Source organism: Hemicordylus capensis, chromosome 1 (genome assembly GCF_027244095.1).
Source record: "Hemicordylus capensis ecotype Gifberg chromosome 1, rHemCap1.1.pri, whole genome shotgun sequence".
In the NCBI taxonomy this organism is placed as follows: Eukaryota; Metazoa; Chordata; class Lepidosauria; order Squamata; family Cordylidae; genus Hemicordylus; species Hemicordylus capensis.
The window spans coordinates 338,079,733-338,094,119 of NC_069657.1; the positions used below are offsets into that span (position 1 = coordinate 338,079,733).

The 14,387-nt window shown below is 44.1% G+C and overlaps 1 protein-coding gene and 1 long non-coding RNA gene across 5 annotated transcripts in view; one reads left to right on the forward strand and one right to left on the reverse strand.

The window, feature by feature from the left end:
* The window catches only part of DCBLD1 (discoidin, CUB and LCCL domain containing 1), a 50,253-nt gene extending 36,687 nt beyond the window's left edge, over positions 1–13,566 (forward strand). For 3 of the 4 annotated variants that reach the window (XM_053275259.1, XM_053275328.1, XM_053275415.1), the window contains 8 exons: positions 1,702–1,917; positions 4,145–4,266; positions 7,046–7,193; positions 7,299–7,376; positions 9,050–9,137; positions 10,143–10,192; positions 11,117–11,236; positions 12,820–13,566. In XM_053275259.1, coding sequence (XP_053131234.1) covers positions 1,702–1,917; positions 4,145–4,266; positions 7,046–7,193; positions 7,299–7,376; positions 9,050–9,137; positions 10,143–10,192; positions 11,117–11,236; positions 12,820–13,337 — 1,340 coding nt within the window. In that variant the 3' untranslated portion in view covers positions 13,338–13,566. The remainder of the gene's footprint in view (positions 1–1,701; positions 1,918–4,144; positions 4,267–7,045; positions 7,194–7,298; positions 7,377–9,049; positions 9,138–10,142; positions 10,193–11,116; positions 11,237–12,819) is intronic. The other variant, XM_053275509.1, reaches the window with a different exon arrangement.
* On the reverse strand, positions 1,671–5,289 carry LOC128336238 (uncharacterized). Its single transcript, XR_008311872.1, has 2 exons — positions 4,868–5,289; positions 1,671–1,892 (listed from the first exon to the last, which is right to left on the reverse strand). It is a non-coding gene; the product is annotated as an uncharacterized LOC128336238 (long non-coding RNA).
* Positions 13,567–14,387: the final 821 nt, after the last annotated feature.

A 14,387-nucleotide genomic window follows, 5' to 3' on the forward strand; every position in this document is an offset into this window, starting at 1 on the left:
CACCTCAGTCCTCCTCTGTGCTAGGGATGTGCAAAGAGGCTTACATTAGATTGGTTCAACAGTCCCGGACCAAACACCCCCCGACTGTTCGGGGGGTTCGTGAACATTTTCAGTTTAAAAAAATAAAAATAAAAAAATTAACCTCACTCCCCTCGGGGGTTGCTGGAGGTGGGGGGGGCAGCGCAGATGTTCCCCCTCCCCCGCTGGCTTTCTTTATGCTCCCTCCAACTGGTTTGGCTGGTTTTCGGCCTTCCCTGCTCGGCGTGGCGACCATTTTGGAGGCCGCATGCCTGTGCAATTGGCCTCTACATGGCCCATATATATATAAAATTTTAACCGAAAATGTTTGCAAACAACCACCCCAGACTTGACTGGGGGGATGGGGTTCGAGGGGGTGCTGGACCAAACTGGCTCAGTTGGGTTTGAGTCCAGTCCAGACTCGAACCAAACTGGGCCAGCCGGTTCCATGCACACCTCTACTCAGTGCTGGAACAATAATAAGATGTTGGGGGAGGATCCATTTTGACTACTGCTCCCTCCACCTGTCGCTTTGAGCCAAATACAGTGTAGTTTTACTTGGAGATGGGCACCACTGAGCTTTATTTATTATTTATTTATTTGATTTATATACCGCCCTTCCGAAATGGCTCAGGGCGGTCTTAAGGGACAGACTGTCAAATAAGCATGCATAGGGTACACTATTCATTTTTAAATTATTTTAGTCCCTTTTCCATGAGACTCTGTGCACTTAGAATGTAAATATTTTTGTCTATCCTTTTCTTGTTGGTATTTTAAGTGATTGTGGGAAGCTCTAACTGCTGTTCAGACAAGTAGCATATAAGAAACAATCTTAGAATCGATCAGTTAAACCAATAGTCCTTCCAGCTCTGTTGTTCTCAGACTTCCTTCCCTCTGGGTACTTTTCCACATCTGTTTATCTGTGGAGAACCCCTGTGTGTGTGAGTTATACTGAAGAAGCCCTCCACATTACAGAGGTCCTTCATTTATATTCTAAGGTGCACTTTGAAACTCTGAAGAGTCATAGCCAAGCCTGTTTGGACCTTCCTGTTAATCCACCCAAACTGATACAAAACCATGCCAGGTATCCAACACTCCTCTAGGCATTGCAGGTGTGTGGGGAAAACATGTAAATGCTGGAAAGGCTGTCTTTCTAGCCATTTGTCTGCCATTCTAGATTTTCTCATGGAAGAATCTTTGGTTGGCTTTGGAGGTACCCCAGGTTTTTTAGGAACAGTTTAAAATCTTTTCTAACCTATTACCATCCACTGTTAACAGTCGGCTATTCTTCAGGATTAGACTTCTTTGTTCCATAGTAGTAGGGGTCTGGACATTGGAGTTGTCAGTCCTATTGTGGGTGCTAACTAAAGCTTTTATGTGGCTTCTGTACATTATCAAAGTGAAGCAAAAAGTGTGGTGTCATATTTTGTGCCACACATTCTGCATCTGCACTTGTTGCCTGCTTTTCTCCATTTTCCTGTCCGTTACCTTCTCCCACCCTACAACTAAATTCCGGTGCTTACAATAAATAGAGGTACCTAAAGGAAACTCTTCAGGATAGACAAGAATTTTGTTCAGATGTGTGGGCCGTGCCTATTACTTATTGGGCTGTGGTACTGGCTAATACAGCATATGCAAGGACAATGCAGACAGAGATCTTCCTTCTTTTTATTGAATTTTAAGGTTGCAACAAATCGCTGAACCTGGATAGAGGCAACACTTCTAATGGCCAGATCACTGCATCATCATTCTGGGATGAATCCAATGAAATTGGGAAGGTGGTTCAGTGGTCTCCAAGTAAGGCATGTCTTTCAGTTCAAGGACCATCCTGGGCAGCAAACCAGAGCAACCATCGACAGTGGCTAGAAATAGACCTGGGAGAGAGAAAAAGAATAACTGGTTAGTTGTCAACTGAGTAAGATTGCTTCTATTAGATTTCAATTCAGTGTGTAATTCCTAAATGTTGTTCTTATGTTAATCATGACCACTTACGGTATGCTTACTGTTCTAACGTAGGCCTCATGGGGTTTTTGTGAGATGAATATGCCGCTATAATATGCAATTCTGCAAGCATCTTGCAGAAATATAAATATAGCACATGTTGTTTTTATGAGAAAACCATGGCAAGGCTTTCTGGTATTACTACAACTTTTATCCGAAACTGGCCCCTGCTTTCACTAGCAAGGATAATCTGAAATGCAAAACTAGGTCTTTAGGCCAAATTTTTATGCAATCACAGCTGCAGTTCAGGAGCAATTGTCTTCCCAGTAACAGAATAGGGATTGACTTTATTAAAACTGCTGGTTTGTGGTGTAATCCTCTTATTGATAGCTACTAAGCCTTTACCATTGTAATGATGAAAGGATTCCACGTTGCTGCCACTTCTATTGTCTTTTTCAAATGTTGCATTCGATTGTAATCTATATTGTTAAGACTCTTACAAAAGTAGATTATTGGAATCCAGTGGTGCTATTGGGTTGTTAACTGGACTTTTACCTTCTTAAATATTCCACAGTTTGCTCTTATCAAGACCTTGTTTCATTTCTTCTCTGCTTATCTGCCATGTTCCATAGGGTTTGCAAATAATTCCTTAGCATTTGGGTGGGGAAAGTAGTTGCTGCAGCAGGATAGCATGTAGCATGGCATTGTGCTGGAATTGCTTGGAGGGACCAGATACTGACAAACCTTCTGGGGACCCTGTGAGATCCATAAGCTACCTATGCTACAATTCACAGTGAAGAAAGTCCACTAAGTACAACTGCTTTATGTACAAGCTCTGTCACACACTCCAAAATCCTTAACTCATTTTGTCCTGAAATGTTCTGGCAGTAAACTTAACAGCTGGGGGAAATGCTGCTGTACCACTGCTACAAATCTTTGTGATGAGATCGTAATTCTGGGGTGTATCTCAACATTCAACTGCAAAGAGGCAGATGTCTGCACCATCCTCCACATTGGTGAAGCACCTAGATATTTAGTAGGAGGCCTGACTTTCTCTGAGACTTTACTCTGTAGTTTGCACACAGCACTTGGTGATGCTGGATACCTATACATGTAACATGTGAAAAGGGATGCCACTGAACACTCGGGCACACACAGAGGGTATACTCAGGAAGCTGCATTTGGCTGTGGCTCCCTGGTAGGTGTCTCTTGTGTTTTAGAAAGACATGTCTCCTTTTCACACTTCACAGCCACAATCCAGCACAGAGTTATGCTTAAAACCACTAATCTCAATAGATTTAGGCATGATTAACTCTGTTGGATTATGGCCTGTGTGATATGGATTGTAGCCTACAATGGGAACTTTCCTTTAATACTGTAGTTAATGCAGTTTTTTATTGATGTGTTTTCTACAGAGTTGCTACCCTATAGGTTGCCACCAGTGTTTATGAGCAGGATGTCAATCTGTTTAAACATTATAGTTTGACTTGGCTGCTTTATAGGATTGTGTTGTCTTCCCACTTCAGCAAGAGGGAGAAGCATTTTAACTAATACTTGCATGGAGAAACAACTGTTGCAATCCAGAGCCTATGCATATACAGGGCTTCCATAACCAGTTATGGCAGCTGGAACACCACAAGTGCAGGTGCGTTTTTCCTTGTGGTTGACAGTGGAAGAACAACTTCGGTTTCTGCATGTGTAGGTGCATCCTACCTATCATGGTTAATGATTGAAGTTGTTATGTAACGTAAAAGAAAGCTTTTGCAAATACTGATGTATCTTGATTCTATTCCAGATATAAGCTAGTAATTTTTGTTTGGAAGCAGCACCCATCATACTATGCAGTGTGTCGTGGGCAGTTCTGAGCCAATTGCAGTGCAGCAGGCTCTAAACAACTGTTGTAATCTTGTACTTTTGAGCAAAAGTGCAAATAAAGTAGCATGTCTGCACTTCAGAAGTGCTACTTACATTTCCCCCCAGTGTAAGTAGCACTCCTGAAGCACAGACACATTACTTTAAGTATTTGCGCAAGACCTCCAGCAGTTCCTTAGGAACCCACAACTGTGTGATTGGCTCGGAACCGCCCACATTATGCTACATAACGTGTCAGCCAGTGTGTTTTAATCTTGTTTAATAGCCAATCAAATGAAAACTTATCTAGATTTTTTCCCCCTTTTATTCCAAGGAATTAGAACTACTGGATCCACTATGCCAGATTTTAATTTTTATGTTAAGACATTTATTGTGACCTATAAGAATAATTCAAAGTGGAGGACGTACAAAAGGATCCTAAGCAATGAAGAAAAGGTAACTCTAGGGGAGAGAAAGGGACAAGGGAACTTTCTTGCCAACACCTTTGTGTCCACTTTTGTTTGGTTTTTTGTTGTGTGTGTTGTGTTTGCATACAACTATGTTTAGTCTCAGCATGGGTAATTTGCCATATCTATTGTATTAGAAAAGACCTCGGTCTTGTTCTACAGTGCCTCAGTTATCTCAGCATGGAAACGCTTATTAGGAATTTGGAGGCTCCATTCCAGTAGAAGCGACTGGATAAGCAGTTTTCTAGATAAGAGATTATTTAGGCTACATCAAGCTATGAGAGAGGTTATGGTAACAGGAGGGACAGTGGCTCTTAAAATGTGCTAAAGTGCCCACTCTGCCATGTTTCTCCTTCATAGGCCTGGAAACTATGTCAAAATTCTGTGTATTATCTAGAGGCCTGAGTGAGTTTCTCCATTTCTGCTTCAAATTAAAACTCTGTAGTGTGTGAGCCAGGTCAGATGCCTTTCAGGGAGATGAGAGACATAGGTCCAATTCGGACATAGTGCCAAAACACAGTTAAACATACCCAAAGTCAGCATTTCTGAGCAAATGCGGGATTTCTTTTCAACTGCAGTTCTGTTAGTACCTGCTCAAAACCTCAACTTGAACCCTCAGTTTCAAGTTGGTTAGGTTGCTGAAACTGCAGATCTGCTTTCCCCATCATGTCATTCAAATTTGGCGCCCACTGTAACCTGGGGTTCATGCTGAAGCTCCTCCCACAACCACAGAGAGCAAGACTCAGAGCAGCTCCAAAGTGTGTGAGCTCTAGGCAGCCCACATCTCTTGCTGGCTGTTTCTCAGAGGAAACACTCCACCTTCTGCTGCCTAGCAACTTGTCATCACACCCCTCCTTTCGGTGCCTGGCAACACATACATCACATTCCTAGATTTTCCTCATTTAAAGGCACAGAACCAGAAATAGGCTTATGGGCACAGGGGTGGTTGGGAAAATCCCATCGACTTACTTGCTTTATATTTTATTTATTTATTTGATTTCTATACCGCCCTTCCAAAAATGGCTCAGGGCAATTTACACAGAGAAAGAATAAATAAATAAGATGGATCCCTGTCCTCAAAGGGCTCACAATCTAAAAAGAAACATCAGATAGACACCAGCAGCAGTCACTGGAGATACTGTGCTGGGGGTGGATAGGGCCAGTTACTCTCCCCCTGCTCAATAAAGAGAATCACCACGTTCAAAGGTGCCTCTTTGCCAAGTTAGCAGGGATTATATCCTGTTGTATCCCCTTGCCAAGTTAGCAGGGGTTATATCCCCTGCTAACTGGACACAAAGGCACCTTTAAATTGGGTGGGTTCTGAGAGAGTGGGTGAATTTTGGAACTGAGGGAGGGCTGGTTGGAAGTGGTGTGGTGTAGGACACTGGATTTCCCCCTGCCAGAACAAGGGTATGTGAAGCTTTCTTCATAATTATCTAGGTTCTGCTTTTTAAGCAGTATTTTGGGGGGTGGTTGGCCAGGCTGCATTCACGGCTTCCAGCTTTGTACATGGGGGAAACGGTTTCAGCCTTGGAGCAAAGCTGTGTAATGGTTGGGAGAAAAGGAATGGGTTAATTTGTCTTTGTCCTGCTGAAGGTGGTCACTGGGTGATTAGAAGATACGAAGGAATTTGAGCGTGATGTGCATGCCCCTGTTCACATCATAGCCAATGATTTCTGGGTGCATGATGTGCTGATGTCATGCCCACATGTGGCAACACAAGCACTGCCATGAGTGCTGGGACTTGGTTTGGCATTTTGTTTGAATTGGCCCATTGCCTACTCCTACATGGTAGGGAAAATTAGCTTAGGTCAGGTGAGCATCTTTTACAGAAGACTGCATGGCAAATAAGCTAGAGCTCATTTCCATATTTAACTTCAGATATTTAACATTTGTTAATAGTTTTTCAGTGAACCTATTGCAGTTTTCACCACCACATAGCCAAATTTATTGTTGCAAACTAAGGGCTAGAACTTTCCCTTCTCCTCTCCTCTCTCCACCCCCACCTGAAAACTGCAGTCCTTTGGATTCTAACACGACTCATGACCATACAAGTACTTGAGAAAGTGGAGGAGTAATGTCCTCCTATGGGGTTGTAGCCAAACACTGCCTTTAACTTGCGCTATCTTGTACTTGTGCAAGAGAGGAGACAAGAGTTTTGCTGATTCCTCTGTCTCTCTCCTGCCTTCTGTACCCTTTCCTCCCAAAAAATGCACCTGAGGGTCTCACAATCCTCAAGCAGATTTTCAGCAGGCAGTTGGAGACAACGAATCAGAAAAAAAAATGCAACTATTTCCCCCCTTTTATGAGTGAAAGGCAGGGTTTGGATGCAATCCATGGTCTTGCACATTCAGATATAAGATAGTCAATTTCCTTTTGGGTAGTGGTTCTAGATGACCACTTTCTTTTTAGCTCTGTCAATCTCAGTATAGAGAAGGCTGGACTTCCCATTCTTACTTTTACTTTACTTACAGTGGGAATTAGGAACATGGGAAGTTGTCATTGGTCCATCTGGCTCAGTATTGTCCACACTGACTAGCAGTGGCTCTCCAAAGTTTCATGTAGGAATCTTTCCCAGTCCTATCCAGACTATTAATTGTGGAAGAAACAAGGCTATGTGCCTTACTACCACATGAATTGGGCCACTGACTTGTACTTTTAAAAAAAATAAATCCTTTTGTCCTACATTGTTAGAGTGTTGGCTTCTTGGTTCAGTTGCTTTTAAATGTGTGATCTAACTACAAGCTAATTTTCCTTTACATTTGCAGATATTCAAAGCCAATTCTAATCATGGAGACATAGTCTGGAATAATTTCATTCCTCCTATAGTGGCCCGGTATGTGAGGGTTATTCCACAGAGCTGGCACAAAAGAATAGCTCTGAAAGTGGAACTTATTGGTTGTCGCATAGCACAAGGTAACCCATGCTTCCACCCCCCACCCCCACAGAATGAGGGGCAGTAGGGTGCCGTTGTCTTTAAAACATGCTCAAGTTAAATTAGCTTTCTATTCTGGTTTGCAGTTAACAGCACAGGGATCTCAATCAGAAAAGAAGATCGAACAATCACAGAACCCATACCTTCAGAAGAAAGTGACTTGGGTAATAAACACAGTATAAATCTTAACGGGCCATCTATCTATATATTTCTCCTGGGTGTGCCTTCGAATGTGCGTCCTGGCGGCCCAGCTGATTGGCTGGGCGCCGGCACACCCAGGAGACCAGAGGCATCGGCGGCATGGCTGGGGAGGCCAGAGGTGGCAGGGTGCCCGGCTGTGGGAGGAAGCGGCCGTGGAGGCAAGCAGCGGCAGGCCCGGCCGTGAAGGCAGGCAGTGGGCCTGGCCAGCGGCTGCAGAGTCAAGCGGCGACAAGCCCAGCCGCGGTGAGGCAGAGCGCCGCTGGCTGGACCCGGCCACAGCGAGGCCACGGAGAGGCCGGGCCCGCCAAAGTGGGGAGAAAGGGGGGGCAGAAGTGGCGGTGGGGAGGAGTGTCGGCTGGGCCTGGAAGTGGAGTCTGGGGGAAGAGGTAAACGCCGGCCACAGAGAGCATACAGATGCTCTGTGCGGGGTCGGCTAGTGTGACTATATTTCTAACAAACGAGTGGGGGTGGAGAATTCCCAGCACATTTCTGTCATTTGGTGGTCGTGTGGGCTGGTTCTTACATCTCTTCAAATACCTTTGGAGAGCAGAGCATTGGGGAATGAACAGAAAGGGGAAATGTTTAAAAGTGAAGTTGTAAACACAATCCCAATTTTCAAATACCTGATGATTTGTGACCAAAGATGATCTTTGAATTAAAATCCACATTCAGTGCTGTATGGTTGAGAGCTCACTTTGGTGTTAAAAACATGGTTTTTTACTCTGCCAGGGTCAAATACCCAAAGAGTATTTAGTGTTCTTGATATAATCTGGCTTGACTTGTATTTTTGAGAAGCATTGGATTCCTGATTGTGGCGTAAGGACAGAATACTGTTCTGTTTGGGTTTTTTTGTCAGAAATAGCAGAGACAAGCTGTGAATCATTATGCCATTAAGAAGACATGACAGGGTTCTTAATTTAAGAAACTTAATTTTTGATCTTCTGTGAATAGTCTATGATAGCACAAATCAGTGGCCCGCATTCTGACTAAAGCTGTATGCCTGCAGTGACTAGATTCCCACTTCAGTATTCTGGACATTGGGTGCAGGGTAGTCACTTCTGCTGATCTCGCTCTTCCAGCAGAAGCAATGTGTCTAACCTACAAGTGCTATGTTTGTGGGTTGGATAGAGTGCTTCTGGGGGGAAAGAACAGCTAAAATCTCTCTCACACATGCTGCTGAAGAAGGAACACAGCAGATACAGTGGCTGCATGAGGCTAACCAGGACGTGGATGTTCCTGCCGACCACTGGGGAGGCTTCATGATTCTAAGTGCTGCAGCATCAGAGCAGCTCCATGGTTTCCAATGTGTCTCAGTCACAGCTGCTCTGATATGCAGTGCATAGGATGCCCAGAGCCTCCCCAGCTGTCAGTAGGAGCATCCACATGCTGGTGAGCCTCATGCAGCCAGCAAAGTGCTTGGGTGCACAACTGGCTGTGTGTTATGTAAGCCAGTAGCTCTTGAATTGCATGTTGGTTACTTGGGAGAGTGGAATAAAACCCACTTATTAATAGAGTGTTTTCATCCTCTTCCCAGAAAGCATAAAGAGTACACTCTTCCTGTATATTAGTACAATGTATTCGTAAGCACACAGTTCAGCTTGGTCTTTAACATATTGTAGTTTTTTGGTTTTTTAAGGATTGAAACTTACTGCAATAATTGTTCCAGTCCTGATGCTGCTGCTGTTCCTGATATGTGGAATCTGTATTTATAGTGCCATACAAAAGTATGTGACATTTACTGATTCACAGTTGGGGAACATAATGTTTGGCGGTGTGGGGAACACGGATAGCCTTTTCATTAGCTGTTTTGATTCAAGAGTAACTGACAGATCACTTAGCTGAGGAAAGTCATTCAATGATAAACATGGGGAACATAGGAAGCTGCCGTATACAGAGTCAGACCGTTGGTCTATCTAGCTCAGTATTGTCTACACAGACTGGCAGTGGCTTCTCCAAGGTTGCAGGCAGGAATTTCTCTCAGCCCTATCTTGGAGAAGCCCGGGAGGGAACTTGGAACCTTCTGCTCTTCCCAGAGCAGCTCCATCCCCTGAGGGGAATATCTTACAGTGCTCACATGTGGTCTCCCATTCAAATGCAACCAGGGCAGACCCTGCTTAGCTAAGGGGACAAGTCATGCTTGTCCCCTTCAAGGGAATGTTCCTTTCAGTGGCTTTATGGTACAATGGAGAATCTGTTAGGAGCAGAACCTAAAAACTACATTTGTACCCGGAGCTATTGCCCATATCAAGTTTTAGGTTTAGTTTTCAGCATCTATATATTTAATCCTCCTGGGTGTGCCTTTAGAATATGCGTCCCGGCACCCAGCTGATTGGCTGGGCGGCAGGAGTGCCTGATAGGCTGAGGTGCCCCCAGGCGGATTGGTTGCCGCAGCTGCAGCGGGCCCAGCCACAGAGGCCAGGCCCAGGACGGGGGAAAGAAAGGGGGGGCAGAAGTGGCGGTGGGGAGGAGAGACGGCTGGGCCCGGCACAGGCCGGCTGTGGTCAGGAAGTGGAGACTGGGGCAGAAGGTGGGGGGGGAAGAGGTAACTGCTGGCCCCAAAGAGCGCACAGATGCTCTGTGTGGGGTCGGCTAGTGCCTTGGGTGGCCAAGAGCAGTCCCTGAAACCCAGGGAAGTTGCTTGATGTGCCATTTGGGTTCTATAATAACTGACTCAATGAACAATTCCACTGCCTCTGGCTAAGTTCCATTGCCCTTGTTTTTCCCCATAGGAGAGGAAAGAAAGGAGTTGCTTATGGCTCATGTGACAAAGGAAAAACAGGTTGGTTCAAATAATGTTTTCGTCTGTATAGTGTGACAAGGATTAGAGAGAGCAAAAAATACTGTTGTACTAGGAATTTGCGTGCAGTAGGAGTGACTCTACCAGGAGTACTATACTAGTGCTTACATGGTTGTCCAAACCCGGAGCTACAGCCCACCTCCTTTCATCAGGCTCCATCTAAACCTTTGTGGCAGTACACCATTGGCAGATGCTGAACAGGAGAGCTGTGCTAGTACAAGAGGCCATTCCTTTCATTCCTGGAAGCAGGTGACAGCCAGTACCATCTGTGATTGTGGCAATACTTCTAGCCTGATCCTTGGCGTGTCTGTGCCTGAATCCTTGTGGAGCTTGGTTCACATATTACTCATGTAAATGTGTGATTACATCTTGTGGGATTCCATCTGGAAAGGGTCAAACCACTCCTGTTCCCTGCTTGTAGAATTGCTTTCATGAGAAGCTTGGCAAACTCTGATTTGCTCCAAAAACCTCAACAGTAGGCTGCTGTTGCTGAGAATAGTTGTGGGATATGATCAGGCAAGCAGCTTTGAGAGAGGCATTTCCTATGCACCAAAAAGATGTGTCTTAGGTTACTATATCAATAACAAAACATGATCTATAGGTACTCTGGTTTGAGCTCATATAATGCTGCTGATGTATAATTGATCACTGAAATGAATGGGACGTTTTCAGTAAATGTGTTAAAATCGCTGTGCAAGTCAACATGTAGAGAGTTCTTAAAAATGGACACTTAATTGTTTTGCATATCGTTCCCCCAACCCAAAAGTGAAATTGCATCCTTCTAGTCGGTGTACCTTTTTCTACAAAAGGTAGAAATAACTTATTGGTCCATTCCCACTCCATCACTTAAACGTCAGTTTTATATCTTCTGTTTTCAAATGAATTAAAATGTAGGTTTTGTTTTAGGTTGCTGGAAACAAATCAAACGGCCTTTTGTCAGACATCAGTCTACTGAATTCACCATCAGTTATAATAATGAGAAGGATACGCCTCAAAAGCTAGATCTGGTCACAAGAGAGATGGCAGGTAATTTTAGTCTCATTTGAAACTGGGCATTATGTAGAATATAGCTGGGTAGGAAACACTTCCATCTATGTCCATTCATAACTCGTGAAAGTTATTTTTATTTCCACTGTAATGGAGGTAAAGCACTTGTTTAGAGTAAAGCTATTCTCTAACGTGCATGGGTTGTAGCACACAAGAGGAACTCATCTGCAACTTGATTTGTCAGAACATGTGCCCAACTTTGTACCTTTCTTCTGAAATTTCCTGTGTTACATTCTTTTTCTTCCTTTCTCTTAATGTGTTTATATTAAACTGCTGCCAGCAATCTTGGAGCATTTGGTTCTTTGCTCCCCCACCCCCAATCCCCTCACCCCATCCAAATGTCCATCTATATAATCTCTCTCTCTCTCTCTCTCACGTACCCATTGCTAATCCCATGTGTGGCAGCTCTTGCGAGAGTTCGCAAGCGAGCTGCCAGGCCGGTGGGGGGGAAGGGGGGACAAATGGGCAGAAGTGGACGGATGGGTGAGAGAGCAGCACCAGGGAAAGCGAGGCAGTGGCAGGGTGGGGTGTGTGTGAAGAAAGTGGTGGTGGTGCAGAAAAAGCAGTTGGCCTGGCAGCCAGCCAGAGGAAAAAACATCTGGGGTGGTGAGGCTGAGAACGAGGGGACGAAAACTAGAGGCGCAGATGCTCTGCACCCAGCCCATCAAGTTATGAAATAATAGGAAAAGATTTCTGAATACTACTGTGACAGCAGTGGTGGATAAAAGTTTTGGCTGGAACGGGCTGCTGTGATGCTGCGCTAGATTGTCAAAACGGGGCTTGTTTTTTCTCCATAACCTGTGACTAATGGCTTTTGAAATAGGTTGCCTTGTAGCAGTTTGTGAGACCAACTCCTGATATGACCCAGTGACCTGCTGGAGATCTTGTTGACACCTCTGTAAACCTTGTACTTAACTAGTTTTTATTATTTGAACCAGCCTGGACATCACAGTCCCTGAAATGAAAACAAGCTAAAATTATTTAACCAGAAAATTCCAGAAGATGAGTAAGAATGCACTCACTGCAACAACTTTGTAAATGAGAATGTCAAGCAGCAGTCATTGGGAGGTGTTAAAATTACAATCTTACCACTTCAGTTAGACTTGGTCTGTAAAGGTGGGTGATCTCAGCCATGCTCTGGAGATGGAGAGGCTTTAAATGATCTAAACAAGCACGTAGAGAGGGAAAGTGAGCTGTCTCTGCCCATGCTTCTTCAGAATATCCAAAGTTGAGCCTAGGCACCTCTCTACCTGTGGGGATGCAGGGGTATTACAAGTTTGTACCGAGCCCGAAGAAATGATGCTTGGGCATTCAGTGCAGTCAGTGCCCCCGTTTTTGAAATGTGACACACTGAAAGCTGGATTGTTGGTGAGGGGTGATTCCTGATTCTATCAAAGGCTAAATTGTTTACATTTTTTCCTCCATAAGCCATGGGAAACATTCCAGAAGGACTGTAACAAGGCAGATTGCTATGAATTCACCTTATCCAGCATTTGGTGTGAATTAAGCTAATTAAGCTTCAAGCCTGAGCTGAATTTCATATTTGGCTTTTCCTCCCCTAGATTATCAACAACCTCTCATGATAGGAACTGAGACAGTGACCCGAAAGGGATCCACTTTTAGACCAGCGGACACAGAGGATGAGATGAAAGGCAGCACGGAGACTGGGAACCATTACCACTGTCCACAAAGACCTAATCGCCATGATTATGCTCTGCCTTTGACCAATCAGGAGCCTGAATATGCCACTCCCATTATAGAGCGACATGTAGGAAGAGAAAATGCTGTTTCTTCTGAGAATTGCTATAACATCCCTACAGTTTCTTCTACTCATAAATATACTCTTTCTACAGGCAGTTTCTCTGCCTTATGCCAGACTGATGCTGGGAATGGAAACTATCAAATACCACAAAGTCAGAAAGACTATGATAAGCCAAAAGGTGGTAATAACTTAGCCACAGTGGACTATAGTACTGGCTATCAAAAGCCCCAAACTAGCTCACTGGCAAATGAGGGCTATTCAACACCCAGATACTGCCTAAAACCAATAAATCAGACTGCAGTGACAGCTCTTCTGTAATTTGTAAAGCAAGGAAATAATGGTCCAGACACTGGAATGAATTGAGAGCAAAAAGATCTTAGTTCTTGTACACTGACGGAGCAAAGGTGAGTATATACAGTTCATCACTGCTTTCACCAAGAGAAACCTTCTGCAAGCTAGTGATACTCCAAAACTGTGATATTGGTGCTCATTCTAATATGCAATCTGTACATACATTTTTAATTTAAGAAAAACGTAATTATTTTGATCTGCCTCTGAGTTTTTCTTTAAGATAAATTGGCCATTGTGCTAATTTCTATGGGTGGTTGGACAGTATGCCAAATATATAAAGACACATTACACTTGGGTCTGTAATCCTATCGGTCTGATAGGAATATTGGGTTGATATTCCCACTATCTGGAACAATTTCTGATAAGATAGCAGGGAGCCCCAATAGTTGGAATTCCAACGAAAACCCCTACTGTCCTATCAGAAATCCTTCTACTTGCAATAGTAATATCGGGACAAAAGCAGCCCTGTGGCTTGGAGAGATGCTCTCCAGGATGATTTTTAAGGACTGCAACCAAAAATGGGGGGGGGGGGGAGTAATCCCTCCACAAAGCACCTAGTGGGTGCTTTCTGGGAGGTCATCTTGTCCCCCTGATTTGAGGGTGCTGTGCTTAAAGAGCAGGTTGGGAGCCAGTTTGGAGAAATTTCTCCAAGCCAGCTGCTAATAAAGATTATCATGAAGTATTGAGTCAATGCTCATCTGAAACCAATGAGTCGGGAAGGCTGTATCTAATATTTTTGATGCTGCACAGGCCAGACACTTAACTGTACCAGCCATACATTGCAAATTTAAGCATGTATATTGAGCTTTTGAAAAACTTAATTCCGAACCCATGTCATCCAAGTTCTGTGTAAGGAAAGATGGCTTTTGTAGCCTGTACAAACCATGCAAATGATGCACAATTCTTGCTTTGCTAGCAGGAAGAAGAGCAAGGTACTGACACTCCAGCCCCAAACTGCTTGGCATCTTATTCAGCCACCCACCTGGCTTCTGAGCCTTCGGCAGCATATCTTAAAAC